Here is an 18376-nt window from a genome sequence, read left to right on the forward strand (position 1 = left end):
GAGGAGAGCAAGTGAGAATTCCACCATCGAAAACGGGGAATCTATTTCGTTATTACCCGACGGACGATCACGAACGTTGGTTTGGACCGGTACCGAATCCGGGCAAACTTTCCGCGCGAAGCTGAAAATCCAACTGTCCGAGTACTCCTTGTCTTCATTAATCGGTGATGACGCGTTTCGCATTCTCCTGCCGACATTCCAGAGTGTTCTCATGGAAGCCTCTCGCGACAAACCATCGACGAACCGACGCCAGTAACCGCGTTTTTTTTTGCTTTAATTAAGTCCTTAAAGGTTTTCTCGAGGTCAGTGTACCGCTCGAAATCCCCGACCTTACCGTGTTTGCGGAAGCGTTTAAACGCGGTGGACTTCTCGCTGTTCGCGTCGGTGCAATCCTTATCCCACCACGGGGTGGGAGGTCGCTTGCGGACGGAAACACCCGGAACACGTTTCGTCTGTGCTCGCAGCGCACAATCGATGATAAGACGCGCGAGAAAGGAGTACTCGTCCAGTGGAGGAAGTATTTCAACCGATTGACTGGCATCAAGAACCGCGGTCGCGAATTTTCGCCAGTCTATGTTTTTCGTAAGATCGTACGCGATGTCGACCGAGCGAGTAGAAGATGAACCATTGGTAATAGAAATTTTGATTGGCAAATGGTCACTACCGTAGGGATCTTGAATTACTTTCCACCAGCAATCCAACGATAGTGAACTCGAACAAAGTGAGAGGTCTAATCTGCTTACTTTTGCTGAAGGTTTGGCTACTCGTGTTGCTTCCCCGGTGTTCAGAATTGTCATTTTGAAGAAGTCGCACATGTCGTATATCAAGGTTGAGCGGTTGTCGTCGTACAGTTCCCCCCAGCTTGTACCGTGAGAGTTAAAATCTCCCAAGATCAACCGTGGCTCCGGCATAGCCGTGCAGATATCCGCGAAACTTTGACGAGAGATCGCGGTTCTCGGTGGAAGATATACTGAGGCAATACTAAGGCATTTACCTCGAATATTAAGCTGACATGCAACTACTTCAATGCCTGTCACCGAAGGCAGATCGATTCTGTAGTAGGAATGGAGCTTGTTGATCCCCAGAAGCACCCCTCCAGACGAATCTGCGCGGTCAAGGCGAATAATGTTGAAATCGTGGAAAACAAGATCGTTGTCTGAAGAGAGCCATGTTTCACAAAGGGCAAATGCATCAGAAAGTGAGTTGTTAACTAAAAATTTAAATGTGTCAAGTTTTGGCATAAGACTTCTACAGTTCCACTGAAGAACAGAGATCATATCCCCGACCTCATTCGGAGTATTATCCATCGAAGGATATGATCGATGCAAGGAAGGACCACCTAGAAGCTAGTTGCTTCAAAAGAGTTTTCACCATTGGCAGCACTAAATTAATAATGCTCCTCGTTGAGTCAGAGATATTGGATATACTGAAGAAGCTATCCACAATACCAGAAAACGTGAACATGGGAGCATGTTCTTGCTGATTATTCAGCTGATTTTCTGGCCGAAAAACTGGAACATCTGGGGTTTTAGATGATCCTGAAAGTGACGGAAAGTTCTTGTCATAATTACAAGGTGGAATGGGTTTCGGTGCATTTCCGTTACCTCTTGATTTTTCCAAGGTGGAAGGGTGGTCCGTACGAGTGGCCTTACGAGGCTTTTCGGTGGTGTGTTTTTTGTTCGTTTTCTCGTATTGCCTTTAAAGACAAACGGACTACCCTCACCGACCTCTGAGTCAGAGTCTAGATCATCAACTGGCAAAATGGAGAACGTGTTACTGCTTTTTGGTGTGGTCTGAGAAGATGAAGCGGTATTCTTCAAGAGTTCTGCTAGTGTTCTCTTGGAGCGAGCTTGCAGAGACCGCTTAAGTTTTTCTCCCTGCTGTTTATACCTCGGGCAGTCAGTCAGGGTATGCAGGCTTTCCTTGCAGTACACGCATTTTGGAGGAGCACCGCAAGGGCCCTCTTGATGTTGCTCGCCACACTGATCGCAGCGTGGTTTGTTCGAGCAGTAGTCCGATGTATGACCAAGTTGTTTACATTTCGAGCAGTTCATTACCCGAGGTACAAACAGGCGTACAGGCAGCCGATCCTTGCCAATAGCGACGTAGTGAGGTAACGCTGAACCCGAAAAGGTCACACGAAACCAGTTTGACAAGGAATAAGTTTTTTTGGAGCCTACTACGGATACTGACTGCATTTGAAGGCAGTCCAATATCTTCACCTTCGGCAGAGCACGGTTTTTAAAGATTCCGAAGGAATCGGGACCCAAGAAATCATCACTAGTCAAACTCGCTTCGGTGACCACTCCTTCAATTTCTACCTCACTACTGGGTATGTAGACTCGGTATTCCAATGAAAAAAGCTCGCACGCAACAATTTGGTTAGCCTGCTTCCGGTCATCAACGGTAAAGCGCAGTTTTATTGGTGTTACCTTGAAAATATCTGTAACGGCCGAAAAATGTGTTGTTAGATCCTTAGAGATCCTCGGAATGTTCAAAGGTTTTTGTTTGGGCCGGAAAAAAACAACCCATGGGCCTTTCGAGGCTTCTGGGTAAGCCTTTAGGCGGGGGAGCGCAGAGATTTTTGGGGGCAGTGGTGACGAGAAGGAGATGGTGGGGGAGAGGGTTGTGGGGGATACCTTTTCTTAGGATATGCGCCAGTATTTTTGCTGGAGAGCGAGTCAACTGGGACGTCAAGGGTTTCCATTTCCACAACTTCCTCGAGACTTTCGTGTGAGGTGGAATTAAGAGTTTCGTCGTCTGAGATGGAAAGCGACCATCCCCCGCCTTTATCATTTTCATCCATTGTGGTTGAATATCGCCGCAATGGTGTTTTTAATAAATATTTTACAAATAATTACAGTAATTTCAAATAGTATCAAAAATTAAAAAAAAATACAAAAAAAAAATAAATAAAAATAAATTAATTGATATAGTTTTACTCTAATAAAGAGTAATACGAAAGAAAAAAAAAAAAAACCAAAACAAGAAAAAAAATTTATATGGCAAAAAAAATTTTTTTTTGGATCACCCTGGATCGTCACTTAAAAATAGTACGAGAAAAAAAACCAAGAAAAAAAATTATAGATATATACTATTTACAAAATTTTTGGATCACCCTAATTATGACCAAACCTAATCTAATATTGGACCATGCGAGGAGATGCGATAGTGGTGAAAACAAAGCGACACGGTATACCTATTACACTGAGGCGGCAGATGACTGGTGCGTGGCTATTGTTTGCCCCAACGGCTGTTGGGTCGATAACCTTGTAGCTGGTATGCCTCGGTCGCCTCGGTAGGCAATTTTACGTGCTTTCGTTGTTGCTATCAATGGGATGATGTGATGATGTGATGATGATGATTAAAGCTGGACCGTAAGCAAAGCGCTCGGCGTATGGTTAACGGCTTCCTCACTCGCGCACTAGTTGTATTAACACTATGCCAACTAACTTTGGCGAGAAAAAACCCTCTCGTGGGGAAAAACTCAAAAACTCAAATACTAGTGTCGTACAACGAGACCGATGCGACTTGACCGGCCCAGCGTGCGAGACGGAATGACGAAACTGAATTGATTAGATTGATAATTTATTTGTTACTTATCTCCTCCTCGGCGTTGTCCGATGGCATTGGAAGAAGAGCGATCTTGGCGACTGGTCGGGTGACACTGTTGGTGGTCGCCGTCCGGAGGGTGACGACTCGTACTATTCCGTCCTGCCCAGGATGGAGTTTTGTGATGCGACCCAGTGGCCACTGTGCTGGAGGGAGGTTATCGTCTTTGATGATGACTAGACGACCGATTTGGATGCTAACGGGCAATCGGCTGCCTTTCATGGAGCGAGCTTGAAGTTGTTGGAGGTATTCGGGGTACCACTTTCTCCATATCTGCTGGAATCGCTTCTGCACTAAATGCCATCGTGACAGCCTATTGTCTGGTGTTGGTTTGAGGTCGAACTCGGGAATCGCTTGAAGATTGGAGCCGACTAAGAAGTGACCTGGAGTGAGTGCTTCCAGATCGGCTGGATCGGATGACATCTGGGTGATTGGTCGGGAATTCAGGCACATTTCTACCTGAGCGAGTAGAGTTGTCATTTCGTCCTGAGTGGCTGTTGTTGTGCCTAGTTCCATTCGATGTTGCTATTGGTGCACCAGTTGAAGATGAGCTTGCGGTCTTGTTCGTTTGTCTTGAGCATTCGGTACACTTGGTTGAGCTCGTTTGCAGCTCCCTTGTAGTTGGTCGCGTTATCCGAATGCAACTCTGAGACCATACCACGACGAGCAACAAATCTTCGGAGTGCAGCAAGGAATGCTGCCGTCGAAAGTTCGTGGACAAGTTCTATGTGGACCGCTCGGGTGGAGAAACATACAAAAATGGCGATGTATGCCTTCACCGGTCCTGCCTTGCGGTGTGCTCCCTTCAGGTAGATCGGACCGCAGTAGTCTACTCCCGATACAGAGAACGGATGGGATCGAGTTACTCGTGAGGTTGGTAAATCGGCGGTTGTTTGTTGCACAAGGACTGACTTTCGTCGGAAGCAGGTGTGACATTGGTGGTACACCTGACGAAGGAGATCCCGACCGCCAAGAATCCAGAATTTCTGGCGAATGGTGCACATCATCAGCTGTGGTCCAGCATGCAGTAGCGATCGATGGTAATGGTTGGCCAGCAGCGTGGCCAGCGGATGCTTGCCGGAAATGATGATTGGGTGTTTGGTATCGTCAGAGACCTTGGAGTTTTCGAGTCGTCCACCGACCCGAATGACGTCGTTGATGCTAATGTTAGGGTTGAGCTATTTCATCGACGAAGATTTATTCACAAGTATACCGTTTCGTAGAGCTGCCACTTCTCCAGAGAACGTATCGCGCTGAGCCAGGCGACATAAAGCGATTTCGGCCTCCCGTAGTTCCGACGTTGTGAGGAATGCGGTGGGTTGTACCACAAACTTCAATGAGACCGTACTAGCACCATTTGGATGGTTCCTTGTGGCTGATGCGCACAGTGCACGCAGGTAACGGAAAACATAAGCGACGATTCGGCGTAGCTTGGAGTATGACGAAAAGCGACCAAATAAGAATTCGGAGAACTCGTTGGATTGGGTTGCGTTGGCTGTTAGACAAATCTTGCGTTCTTCAGCGACGGTTGTTGAAGTATTATCGCCTCCGCTGGATTGGTTGGGCCACAGGTCCGACGGAAGTTTCAACCACGTTGGACCGGTTCACCAGCGTTCGCAGTGGAGAAGATCGGCCGGAGTAAGGCCACGAGAGATGTCATCGACCGGATTGTCGGACCCAGCGATGTGATTCCATGGATGTCCTACCGTAGCTTGTTGGATTTTTGAGACTCGATTGCCCACGAATACCTTCCAGCAGGCCGGTGATGAATTTAACCGCTGCAGCACTGTCGTGGAATCTACCCAAAAGAATACTGGACAGTCGGATTTTAGGGAAGCAATTACCTTTTGGAAGAGTTCGGTAGACAAAACCGCCACGCAGAGTTCCAAGCGCGCAATGGAATGGCGGGTCTTCAACGGCGTGACTCTTGACTTTGCTGCCAGCAAGTGGACGAAAATGTTCTGATGTTGATCTTCGGAGCGCATGTATACGCATGCGCCGTAAGCCTTCTCGGAAGCATCCGAAAATAAGTGTAGCTGGATGTTGGTTGCCCCGGCCACCGAGACAAATCGGGGAATTCGTACGTCACTCAAGAGATTCAGCTGATCATGGAACGTTTTCCATTCGGTTTGGAGTCTTGGTGGAAGTGGATCATCCCAAGCGTAGGTCTTCCCGTCGTTGGTCGTCAACGCCCTCAGGCGCTGCATGAACTTATTTATTTATTTATTTATTTATGTCGTCAATCAATCGTAGACCAATTACAATGAATGCTTATTAACTATGTCTTAAATATTATTGCCTGGCTAACCTTGAAAAGAATGCTTTTTTTAGTGTTATTTTATTCATTGTTACATCAATTGATTGGGAATATGCGTTATAGCAGGTCATAATTCTATTCTTAGGCCCATTTTTAGCATAGTTTGTTCTTTGATTGTTAATGTAAAACAAATTCCTAATCCTCAGAGAGCGAGTGGGAGCATAAAAATTTATATTTTCTAAAATTTCCGGAACATTAACTCTTTGAGCAATAACATCGTTTATAAATGTTACCATGGCAAAGTCTCTTCGTTTTTTCAGTTCATCTAAACTTATTAACAAACATCGCGATTCATAAGATGGAAGTGGTAATCTCGTCCAACCTAATTTTCGAAGGGCAAACAACAAAAACTGTTTTTGAACAGACTCAATGCGGTTTATATATGTATCCTGATACGGAGCCCACACTACGCTACAGTATTCAAGAAGAGGTCTCACATAGGCCACATACAGTGTTTTAATAGTGTAAGGATCATTGAAGTGCAGACTAAATCTTTTGATAAACCCTAGCATGTTACTTGCTTTATATATAATGTTATTGTAGTGATCAACAAATGACAACTTAGAGTCGAGAATAATGCCTAAGTCCCTTACTTGATTACACCTTTCCACTGTTTTCTCACCAAGGGAAATTGTGTCATTTACTATGGCATGCTTTCTTGTAAACGATATAGAATTACATTTACTAACGTTAATCTCTAACAAATTCTTCTAAAACCAAGTGTAAAAAATGTCAACTTCTTGCTGAAATAGCTGCATATCAGATGCTTTAGATATTTCCATGAAAAGTTTCATGTCGTCTGCATATATTGAAACATGAAGCAGCTTCAAAATGTATTCTATATCATTGACAAATAAGATGAATAGTAGTGGACCAAGATGCGAACCTTGTGGCACACCAGATGTTACATGAACGACAGACGACAATTTTCCTTCAAATCTTACTCTTTGCGTTCTCCTTGACAAGTATGACTCGATCCATTGCAGTAGCCTGGTATTAAAACCTAACTTGGACAACTTGAAAATCAACAGTGGTATATCCACTCTATCGAATGCTTTACTAAAATCAGTATATAATGTTTCTACGTAATTTCCCTTATCCATTACATTTAAAGCATATGTTACAAAATGTATCAAATTAGTGGCTGTAGATCGACCTTTAACAAATCCATGTTGTTTACTAGTAATGAGAGATTTAACTTGGGAAAATATGTTGGCATTAATGATGGACTCGAAAAGTTTAGGACTAGTAGATAATATAGCAATCCCGCGATAGTTTGTGATATCCGATTTTTTCCCGTTTTTTTAAATAGAGATTAAGAAAGATTCCTTCCAAATTGGAGGCAGCATACCGGCGTTTAACGATGAATTAAACAACCAAAATAAAGGCTTTACTAATTCATTTGAAAGTGTTTTTAGAAGAATAGGTGGTAAACCATCTGGACCAGCGCCTTTTGACGTATCCAAGGACTCAAGAGCATGCAAGATTTCTTTGAGGGATAAATTGTTAACTGTAATATCCGTCATTGGCTCCGGAAGGTATGAAAAATATTCATAATCGCGATCATTCTCGTCACGAGTTGTGTAAATGTTCTGAAAAAAGTCCGCAAATAAATTACTGATCTCACCAGATGTGTTCCCGGTTCTGTTATCTAACTGCATTTTAGAAGGAAAGTTCTTCGATTTTTGTCTCTCTTTAACATAGTTAAAAAACTGATTTTGGATCTGTTTTAATATTATTTTCTACCTTGGTATTATTTTCTTCATATGCATTTTTCATTTCTTCATTCAGTTGATCGCAGACTTCTAGATAAAATGTAAGATTTTCTTCACTATGATTTCTTTTATAAATCTTATGTGCTTTCTGTTTCCTATTTTTAAGATTGATAACCTTTTTATTGTACCAAACTGGTGTCTTGGTGAATATGGAGTATTCAATAGCAGTGTGGAACACTTCGTTTTTTTTCCAAAGAGGGGTGGGTGACTCTGATACCCAGAAATCATCAGTCATATTAGTGAATAACAAATCTAAGTAGCAGTTATTTTGATTTTTTATGTGATTTATTTGGTTGAGTCCAATTTCTGCACTTTTGTCGAACAGAGTACGAAGTGTTTCATTTTCTCCTATAATCGGTATCAACAAAGATTCGTTGTCGTCATCAACAATAAAATTCACTGAGCGTTGGTTAAAATCTCCGTATATGTGAACATTTGCTTCCGCCTCACATTTCGAAATAATATTTTCAGCTATTTTAATTTTTTTTGTCGTATGAATCTTGCTTTGCATATTCTGGAGGAAAATATACTGTCGCAAAAATATGAACTTGATCTCCAATGAAACATTTGACCCAAACGTGATCAAACTCCTTACACTTACAAGATGATATTTGTTCAGATTCATAGTCAACACTAACTGCTACTATGACACCACCACCACTTTTTTTGTTGGATAACGTTTTATCACGGTCATCCCTAAAAACATTGAATCGATCACCGAAAACTTCTTCGTTCTTTACTCCAGCATCCCAGCTGGTTTCCGTTGCTGAAATTGCATGAAAATTGCATGCTGATACTTGTTTATGAATTTCGTTCACTTTGAAAGCACTTTTCATTCTGTGAAAATTTTGGCAATAGACGAGTAGCTCCTTGCTTTCATTTGTACATTGCGATGTTGTATTCCCTGAACACTTAAAATTATTAAAATTAATTACCTCTTCTTCTTGGTCCTGAGAGGTCGTCAAATCTTGAAAATCGGTCGGTTCTGCAACACTGTTGTCATCTACTTCCTCTGGAGAGAGCGTCAATTTCGACGAAAACACGAATGTCTACATAGACACGCTTCGGTCGATGTAGAAGGGTTAGCCAGCCAATGTGAATTCGCAGTACCGCTGACCGGGTAAGAGTTTAATATTTCACCTTTTTCAAATCGCATCGACGGTGTATAGTTAACCGGAGGTTTGGAGAAGCGATCCTTTGCCACAGTTAGAAGCTCTCGATCAGTGGGGAGCAAATTGGATCTATTGTAATTATTGTCGCCGTGGTTATTGTTGAAGCCGAAAATTGTCCTCCGATTGTTGTTGTTATTGTTGTTGTGATTGTTGCGGTGATTTCGCAAGCTAAAGTTGTTGATGTTTTGATACCTTCTGCTTTGTCGCTTGCGTCGCCTTTTTGCATTATCAGCCTGTTTTTGCTGATTCGAACGTCTTAATTTCCGCGCATCGTATTCAGACCAATCGGCCTTCCATACTCTCCTCGTACTTATAAGACGCCACCCGTAGCTATCAGCGACCTTTTACCTTGTTCAATTCTACCTCCAAACTGGGGTGTAAGTCGGGAGAAGATGGTAGCCATGCAGTATGGTGTGCTATGTTGGCAGACAGCGCCTTCACCTCATCGAGTATTTCAAGCTCCAACATTGAATTTGTTTGCATTGTGCAACTTGCCGCGGTATCTAAAGAGAGCTGGGTGAGATGGCTCATCATTTATTTTATTATATTTTATTTAAGTTACGTAGGTCAGTTGATAGCTCTGACGTCACTGATTTGACCGCCATATTAACATTCTCCTTTGTTGACATCGTTGCAGTATCAAGTAGCGAGGTAATGTGGTTTTTTATGGCAACGACACTGCCAGCTAAACTGTTACTTTTATTAATTGCGGTCAACTCATTTTTCATACTAGTCAGCAAAATTTCTATGCCATCGATCGCTTCATGAACGAGGTTCGGTTTTTCTTGTTGAAACGTGAGCCGGTGCATCACCTCCGCATTGCCATTCAGTTGCTTTTCGATCGATTTTTGCTGTTCAGCAATGCTTTTAAAATCAAGTTTTGCCTGTAAAAGCTCTTGACAGGACTCGCAGCATGGTAGTATGTAAGATGTAAAGTCCGATACCTTCCTGTCCTTCCTGCGAAGTGAGTTCCGTTGTGCAGTTACCCCAATGCAGGTAGCGTGGAACATTCTTGGGCAACCTGCACACGTCCACATGACCGAGTCGACAGAAGTGTCGCAAGCACAAATTTCGCAAACCATGATGTATGCAAGTAAAAATAACTGAATCACAGAAGGTAAAAAAAATCGCACCAATTAAAAACGCGGAGCCAAATAAAAGTACGTCCGAACTAATCGACGGTCGAGTATGAGAATGAACTGCTTGGCGATGGAGATTACCGGACCGGCGAAGCCCAGTGGTCGTAGATCTGCGCGATATACGAAAGGACGTTTCGTCTGCTGAGCACGGTAGCTGGAATTGGAAGCTGTATTCGGAATCGCAGTGTATCGGACTTCGGTTCCCAGATCAGTCCGAGGGTGGTCACCGACTGCTCTTCGGAGAACTCGTAGAACGGTTGGATTGCTAGTTGGTCCGAAAGAATTTCGGCTAGGACTGCTGAGCTGTTGGAGGCCCATTTCCTCAATGGAAAACCGGCGGAACTGAGCTGCCGACAGAGTTCGATGGCTTCTTCTGGAGTTTCGGCACTGCTGATGAGGTCGTCGACGTAAAAATCTTCTAGCACAGCCTTCTTGGCCATCGGGAAATTCTCACCTTCATCGTTGGCGAGTTGAACTAGGGTTCGAGTGGCGAGGAATGGCGCAGAGGACGTACCATATGTAACGGTCTGAAGCTCGAACGTGGAGATTGGATCTGTTGGTTTACTTCTGAAGGGAATTCGGATGAGCGATCGGTCGATGCGTAGAACTCCTATCTGGCGGTACATTTTCTCCACATCCGCCACGACTCCAACAGGTTTTCGACCGGAATCGCAATTCGATGGACTGGAGATCCTCTTGCACGACTGGGCCAACGAGGAGAATGTCGTTCAAGGAATTGCCAGATGATGTGCGGCAGGAGGCATCGAATACGACCCGTACCTTTGTCGTAGTACTGCTGGCCTTGAACACCGGGTGATGCGGCAAGAGTAGTGCATCAGAGAATCATCTACCGGATCTTCGAGTCGTCGCATGTGGCCAAGTCGTAGGTACTCGTCCATAAATTCATGGTAGGCTACCTTGACAGCTTCGTCCCGCTCAAGCCAGCGTTCCAAACTTCGCAGACGTCTTTCGGCGATGGCTCGGGATTCGCCGAGGTGAATATGGGGATTCTGAGATTTTGGAAGAGCGACTACATACCTTCCGTCTGCGTTTCTGATCGTAGTAGCATGGTACAGCTCATCACAAGCGACTTCGTCTGCCGAGTAAATTCGACCAGTATTGATGGACTCAATATCCCAGAACTTCTCCATAAGTGATTCCAGGTTATGGGTGGTGGTTGCGGTACAACAGCGTAGAGGGATCCGTGGAAAATTGCTGTACCAGCGGCCCGAAACTGCCCAACCGAAAATTGTTTCGATTAGCGTTGGTGACCCACGGTTGAGGTGGATCCTACCGTTCCTCAGGTACTCATGGAATTGGTCAGCTCCCAAGATCATAACGATGGGACTATTGATGTTGAAGTTGGGATGGGCGAGTTCAACTGTCTTGGGAATGTACCAATCGGAGATGTCCACGTCTCTGCCCGGAAGTTCGGTCATGAGGGTTGGAAGAACTAGGAATTCCAATTCACTTGTGTAATACTCGTCTCGTGAGCGAATCGATGCGTAGACCAGCTGTGAAACCCTGGTTGCCGACTCCCCAACCCCAGTGATGAGGATGTGGGCTCGTTCTGGTTTCAGACTCAGACGACTAGCGAGCCTTTTGGAGATGAAGTTGGATTGGGATCCAGAATCGATGAGTGCTCGAGCGAAGTGCTCGTTACCATCTTCATCGAGGACTGTCAGCACAAACGTGCAAAGGAAAGCTGTGCTTGAAGAGCGGGCATGAGCTGGTAGACTCACTTCGGTAGCTGGATGAGCTGATACACTTGATTCCACGGACCTTACCGTGGAGGAGGAGGCTGGTGGTTCGACTTCTGGGGCGACGCTACATTTCTGTGGGGATGGTGAAGGCTGGGATTGGTGGAGCAGCGTGTGGTGTCGTTCATGGCAGAGGCGACAGGAAAACTTTGAGTCACAGTTCCGTGCGACGTGGGAGGACTTGAAACAGTTCCAGCAAAGACGTTTCTGGGCGATGAGTTCCCTCCGTTGACCAACGGAGAGCCTTTGGAATGTTGGACACTGTACCAAGAGATGCTTTTCGGAGCAGGAGATACACGATAGGAGACTGGATCGTGGGCTAGCAACCGCGGTATTAGCGACCGACCTCGATTGCTGTGGTTTCCTGAATGGACTTGTACCGGCCACCTTAACTGGTGTATGACGATGTTCCATCTCTGAGGAGACCGTCTGGAGAACCCTGATCCGTTGGTATAGGAATTCGATGCAATTAGCGTATGTAACCTGGTCCATTTTCGACGAATGCTCTTCCCAGGCACGGAGAGAAGCAGAATCTAATTTGTACGAGAGCATACATACCAGAGGAGTGTCCCATGTGTCGACTGCTTCCCTTAGCTTTGCCAATGCCTTGACGTGGCGTTGGAAGTCGTCCACTAGGGTGTGGAGACCTTCCGGAGATTCCTTGCGAATAGGCGTCAGATCGTATAGAGCCCGGAACAGCTGCTTCTTTAGGAAATGCTGGTCGTCGTAGCGTTTGAGGAGGGCCTCCCAGGTTGGTCCATAGTTATCTGCCTCGATGTCTACCGTCTCGTACGGCTTCCTGGCATCTCTTTCCAAGGACTGCAACAGGAATTGCAGCTTTGCTACAGGTGGAATTTCTGGAACATCGTGGACCATAGATTTGAAAGTGTCTCTGAATCCCAGCCACCGAGAGTAGTCCCCATCGAACTTTGGCAAGTCAATTTTGGGAAGGCGGAAATGGAAGCTGGCTGGCATTCGTTGGGCATTGATGGTCTCATTGACAGGAGCCGGTTCGGCCAAAATTTGGCTCATCAGCCAACCTTTCACCGCACAGTACCGCGATTCTACCTCATTCCGTTCTTGAAAGTGCCTTGCCAACGGCGCATCACCACTGTCGAAGCGCTCAATATCAGCTTGTACCTTGATGAATTCTTGGTACAGTTGATTCAGCATTTCCAGGCGTACAGGCACTTGCAGGATATCGCTTGCCTCCTCATAATTCTCGACGAAACTCTCCATCGCTTCGAACGATGAAATCAGCGATTTTCGGATCGTTAGTCGATCCTTGAGCTTCTTCCTGGTGGCCATGCTACCGGCGATGTCGTTATCCGAACGACTTTCAAACGGGTGAACAATTTGCACACGCGACGACACGTGGGTGCGACGGCACGTGATATCCTTCCCGGTTCGTATCGAAAAAACTCCTTCCAACTCCAAACTCCAAACTCCATCACTCTTCTGGTCCCGGAATTGTCCTCCGTATCCGGTTCGAAGGACCAATGTTCGTGCCCGAGTGAGCACTTTAAAATGGAGGGTTGCTTAACGGCTTCAGCCTGTGGCCAAAAGATAATCACTCGATCACCGCGGTCACACTAACACAAAGCTACCTGGTATCTGCTACTTCGCCACAACAAAATGCTCTTTCCGGTGCCCCCTGTCCTATTCAGGGTAGCTGATCACTCCAACCGCGCTAGGAAAATATTAAATCCACACCTCTGTTTCGGACTTAGTGGGAAACTCGTGGGAAAACACACTTCACCCGCGACGAAAGATCACAAGTCCCTTCTTAGTTTCAGACCTTGCAGAAAAAAACAGAACGACCGAGCAATTTCACTGACTTTAACTTTATTCGATTGGGCACGGGTACGTGGTTTTTTGTGCAGAACTGTTGCTGCCGAAGTATCTAGGCGAACTAACTCCTACCGTGGTACCGATCACCTATTTCTACCATTTCTTGTGTGTGGTGCGTATGTGTATGTAAGTAGTGTATATAAAGAGTGATCAACGATCGGTTCGGTATGACGATCTATTCTCTACCTTCTTGCTTGTTACATTTAGATTGCTTTCAAGTCATTGAGGGTACAGTAGTAATAGTGGACGTTATTTCATTAGAATTAAGTTTAGGATAACTTCAACAAGATACAACAAATTTAACTGAATGCTAGCTTAAGCAATTCCTAATTTAAGCTTGGTTTGATCCCTAACAGCACTTATTTAGTTTTTACTTAGTTTTCACTGAAAATCCTGCGTATGAATGCTTATTGCAAGACAGCCTATATTACATGATATGGGCCATAGTCTGTACGGGGTATAAGAGAAAATACTCAAAATTAAGTTAAAAAAAACTCAACGTTGGGTTCTATCATTTCAGGTCCGCCGTTGAGTGAATCAGAAAAGCGGCGTTGGTTAAAATTTGCTCAACTATTGAGTAATAATAAATGAACTCAAATATAAGTTTATTTTCATTGAGGTTGCTCTTATGCGCCTTTAACCATTTCATATTCACAAACGTTGATAGACGAGTGGTCAACACACGGGCCCCGTAATCTCAACGTCCATGGTTCGGTTCCAGTCTGCTCCATTTTATTTTTTTTTGTCAACTTGGTCAACGTGGATTCATGATCAGGATTACTCAAAATTTAGTTTTCTTCTTTAACTTAATTTTACCTAGCCCCACGGAAGCCACGTGATGAGTGAAAGGAACTCAATTTTGGGTACTTTTTTCTTACCGTGTATGGACGATCAAATGTAAAATACTGTGGTAGCTTCAGAATTGTTCTGTCAAAAATTCAGCATTTTCATAGAACCATAGCGAATACTTTTCCGAACCGAAATGGACGTTTGCTAGATCTTTTCCTGGCAATTTTTTTTTTAAATCTATTTGTTTCAAATTCAAAATAAATTACATTTCATTATAACCTAGGTGCTCCAGTTACTACAGTAACTTACCAGCATTAATTGTTATGATATATATCTAAGTGTTTTTACATTGTTCCTGACTTGACAATTCAGTATTTTAAACAGGTTTTTTAAACCTGCATGTCAGTATAACAATTGAAATCTTAAAACAAAAAACTAAAACTAAATCTTATCTAAGTGTAAAGGGAATTAATCGTTGCAATTGAGGATTGCAACGATTTTTGCCTGAAATTATTAATTATTTTGTTGGACATTTGTTCTAAAGTCTCAACATTCGAAATTCTATGTACCTCGGTAGTAGTGTACCAGGGATGTAACTTCAAAATCATCTTCAGAACTTTGTTCTGAACCTTTTGAAGTGCTTTTTTCCTGGTAGTGCAACAACTAGACCATATTGGCACAGCGTAAAGCATGGCCGGTCTAAAAACTTGTTTAAACATTAGAAGTTTATTCGTCAGGCAAAGTTTGGATTTCCTGTTTATATGAGGATACAAACATTTTATATATTTGTTACATTTGGCTTGAATGCCCTCAATGTGATCTTTAAAAGTTAATTTTTGGTCAAGTATTAATCCAAGATATTTCACTTGGTTTGACCAGGAAATTGGAACTCCGTTCATAGTGACTATGTGACTACTACTAGGTTTCAAAAAGGAAGCTCTAGGCTTATGTGGAAATATTATAAGTTGAGTTTTGGAAGCGTTGGGAGAAATCTTCCATTTTTGTAAATAAGAAGAGAAAATATCTAAACTTTTCTGCAGTCTGCTGCAAATAATACGAAGACTTTTTCCTTTAGTGGAAATTCCTGTGTCATCGGCGAACAAAGATTTGTGGCAACCCTGAGGCCAATTAAGGAGGGTCCGAAGTCAAAATGTTATACAATATAGGCCCAAGAATGCTACCCTGAGGAACTCCAGCTCTAACAGGTAGTCGATTAGATTTGGAATTTTGATAATTTACCTGCAGAGTTCTGTCAGTTAAATAATTTTGAACTAATTTCATAATATAGAGTGGAAAATTAAACTTTTTTTTTATCATCAAACCTTCATGTCAAACTCTTAAGAGTTGATGAGTAGTTGAATGCCCATGGCGAAATCCAAACTGCTCATCTGCAAAAATTGAGTTCGTATTGATGTGAAGCATCATTCTATTCAAAATTATCTTTTCAAAAAGTTTTTTTTTACGTAGGACTACGTCTTTCGGGAAGATACAATTTATGAAAAGTGAAAAATGAAATTATGAAAGATATTGAACGTTAATAACTTAGCTGCCCCTGGGCCAATTTCAATTATTTTATCACCAATCGATCAAAGACATTTCTACGCATCGATAAAAATGCTTTCGACTGTTGATTTTCAAATTGAAACTATTGAAAAAGTGGTAATTGTCAAGTCCAAAAGCTTCTATATAACTAACAAATCCACCAATTACCTACATGCATTTCCTGCTTCCCCAACACAATCATCAGATAATGGTTTCTAGATGAAACAAGTCGAAGTGACATTCGTCTACGATCTTCGGGCGTGTACAAATAGGGAGGATACAATTGCGGAACATTTTGTTGCCAATTCCGAACCACACGCCCCCAACGACCAAACAAAATGCTGTTTTTTCTTCGGATTTGTTTTCCGTGCTGAGCACCAATGCTACCCACACCCATGCTTGGCATACACAGTTTTGGTCACGAACACCTCATTTGCTAATAACTTTGCACGCAGTTGACGGAACATAGTTCTTTTTGAAGCAGTAGATAGAATAGAGTGTAAGCTTGTTATAGATGTGTAAAATAAAGTAGATTTTAATGCTAGTAGTAAACTGTGTTTGTTTTAGCGTTGTAAAAATGAGGTGAGAAATGCTCACTACACATCTCGGAGTTTAAGTGTTAAATTGATAAGTGTTGATTCAAATGTTAAGCTTTACATAATCTTCGCATATCTATAGTAAACTATGAGCCTAATCTATCAATTACTTTAAAGAAAAATAAATTTCAACATCTGAGTGAAAAGTTATTACCAAATGAGCAGTTGGTGTGTACAACTGTGCATGTCTACACCTGGACCCTACCTATCGGCCCATCAACTCATGAACCGGGAACCCCGAAGGAAGGCGTGATCAGAGATGTTATGCCTCAGAACTTCCCGGCAGCGTTGACTGGGATTGAACCTAGGCCTGCTGGGACGCTTACCACTACACCACGGGTGCCGCTGCTCTCTAGAGTTGTAATCTTGTAACCAAACTTGGAAGCACTCTCTACTCTATATAAATTCTATTCTAACTCTTTTCTGAAATGAACTTGGTGATAAGTTTTAACCTCCGTGACGGTTTTGCGCTTGGCGTGTTTATTGTAGGTGACGGCATCACGCATATTTTCTAGGGTTTCCTCGAAGATCAGAACGGAGACGCTTGACATAACCACGTCGAGCCAGACGACGAATGGCAGGCTTGGTAGTACTCTTGATGTTTTCACCTAGAACCTTCCGATGACACTTGGTGCCTCCTTTTCCAAGCACTTGATGCTTGTTTGTCATCGAACGGGTGAAACGAAACTAAGCCTAAAGCGTAGATAGCAACCTGTTATATAGACAACCAGCTCTGCCGGTAGCATATTTTCTCGCTTCCCATTGGATATATTAAACAGCCAAGCAAAGGCTTGGAAAAGGAGGCGCCAGCGTCATCGGAAGATTCTGCGTGAAAACCCGGGGGGTTCCCAAGCCTGCCATCCGTTGTCTGGCTCGACGTGGTTGTGTCAAACGTCTCCGGTCTGATCGTCGAGGAAACCCGAGATGTGCTGAACGTGTTCTTAGAAAATATGCGTGATGCCGTCACCTACACTGAACACGCCAAGCGCAAAACCGTCACGGCCATGGATGTCGTCTACGCACTGAAGCGACAGGGACGCACTCTGTACGGTTTCGGAGGCTAAATCTTATCACCAACGTAACAAAACGGCCCTTTTCAGGGCCACTAAGTTCATTTCAGTAAAAAGTTAGAATATAATTTATATAGAGTAACCCATGATTCACCCATTCAATTTGTCACTAAATATATCAAAATGATTAAAAAATCAAATAATTTGTTAGGGAAATAAATTATGTTCTTAACGGTGGGTTAAATTTTTTCGTTTCACTTTCATTGACTGAGAAACCCTCATCGTATGCATTCTCCTGCTGCGCGACATCTTCGAAAACGTCCGAACCGTAAAAAATTTCGTAGTCATGCGTCAACAATGCGGTTGTGTCTTGTACACCACCCTCCAACTTTTTTTATTGAAGAAAGCAAACTTATTGGACGGTAGCTAGAAGCTTCAGCTGGATTTTTATCCGGCTTCAAAATTGGAACAACTTTTGCATTTTTCCATTTATCAGGAAAGTATGCCAAATGGAAACATCTGTTAAATAATTTTACCAAGAAAGACAAGGTACTCTCTGGGAGTTTTTTGATGAGGATATAGAAAATTTCATAATCACCTGGAGCCTTTATATTATGAAATTTTTTAGTTATAGACCTTATTTCGTCCAAATCAGACCCCCAGGAATCATCAAAAATATTCTCCCGAGAGAAAATATTCAGATAATCCCGAGCAACCTGATTCTCAATAGGACTAGTAAGACCCAAACTGAAATTATGGGAACTCTCGAATTGCTTAGCAAGTTTCTGAGCTTTTTCAAAATTTGTGATCAAA

At 43.2% G+C, this 18376-nt stretch overlaps 2 protein-coding genes across 2 annotated transcripts; both read right to left on the bottom strand.

The window, feature by feature from the left end:
• Window positions 1-4118: 4118 nt before the first annotated feature.
• LOC135704359 (uncharacterized) lies at window positions 4119-9958 on the bottom strand. Its single transcript, XM_065225793.1, has 2 exons — window positions 9863-9958; window positions 4119-4790 (listed from the first exon to the last, which is right to left on the bottom strand). The coding sequence occupies exons 1-2, from the start codon at window positions 9956-9958 to the stop codon at window positions 4119-4121; spliced, it is 768 nt and encodes a 255-aa protein (XP_065081865.1).
• Window positions 9959-10743: 785 nt separating this feature from the next.
• Window positions 10744-13083, bottom strand: LOC135704360 (uncharacterized). Its single transcript, XM_065225794.1, has one exon. The coding sequence runs from the start codon at window positions 13081-13083 to the stop codon at window positions 10744-10746; it is 2340 nt and encodes a 779-aa protein (XP_065081866.1).
• Between the last annotated feature and the right edge of the window lie 5293 nt (window positions 13084-18376).

This window comes from Ochlerotatus camptorhynchus, unplaced genomic scaffold (assembly GCF_037179485.1).
Source record: "Ochlerotatus camptorhynchus isolate MF236.1 unplaced genomic scaffold, CSIRO-AGI_Acam_v1.1 ptg000235l, whole genome shotgun sequence".
NCBI classification, from domain to species: domain Eukaryota; kingdom Metazoa; phylum Arthropoda; class Insecta; order Diptera; family Culicidae; genus Ochlerotatus; species Ochlerotatus camptorhynchus.

Coding starts and splice junctions, on each gene's coding strand:
- LOC135704359 (XM_065225793.1), bottom strand. CDS start 9,958: ATGGTTTGCGAAATTTGTGCTTGCGACACTTCTGTCGACTCGGTCATG. Junction 4,791..9,862: donor TCCACGCTACCTGCATTGGG/GTAACTGCACAA, acceptor TCGATGAAATAG/CTCAACCCTAACATTAGCAT.
- LOC135704360 (XM_065225794.1), bottom strand. CDS start 13,083: ATGGCCACCAGGAAGAAGCTCAAGGATCGACTAACGATCCGAAAATCG.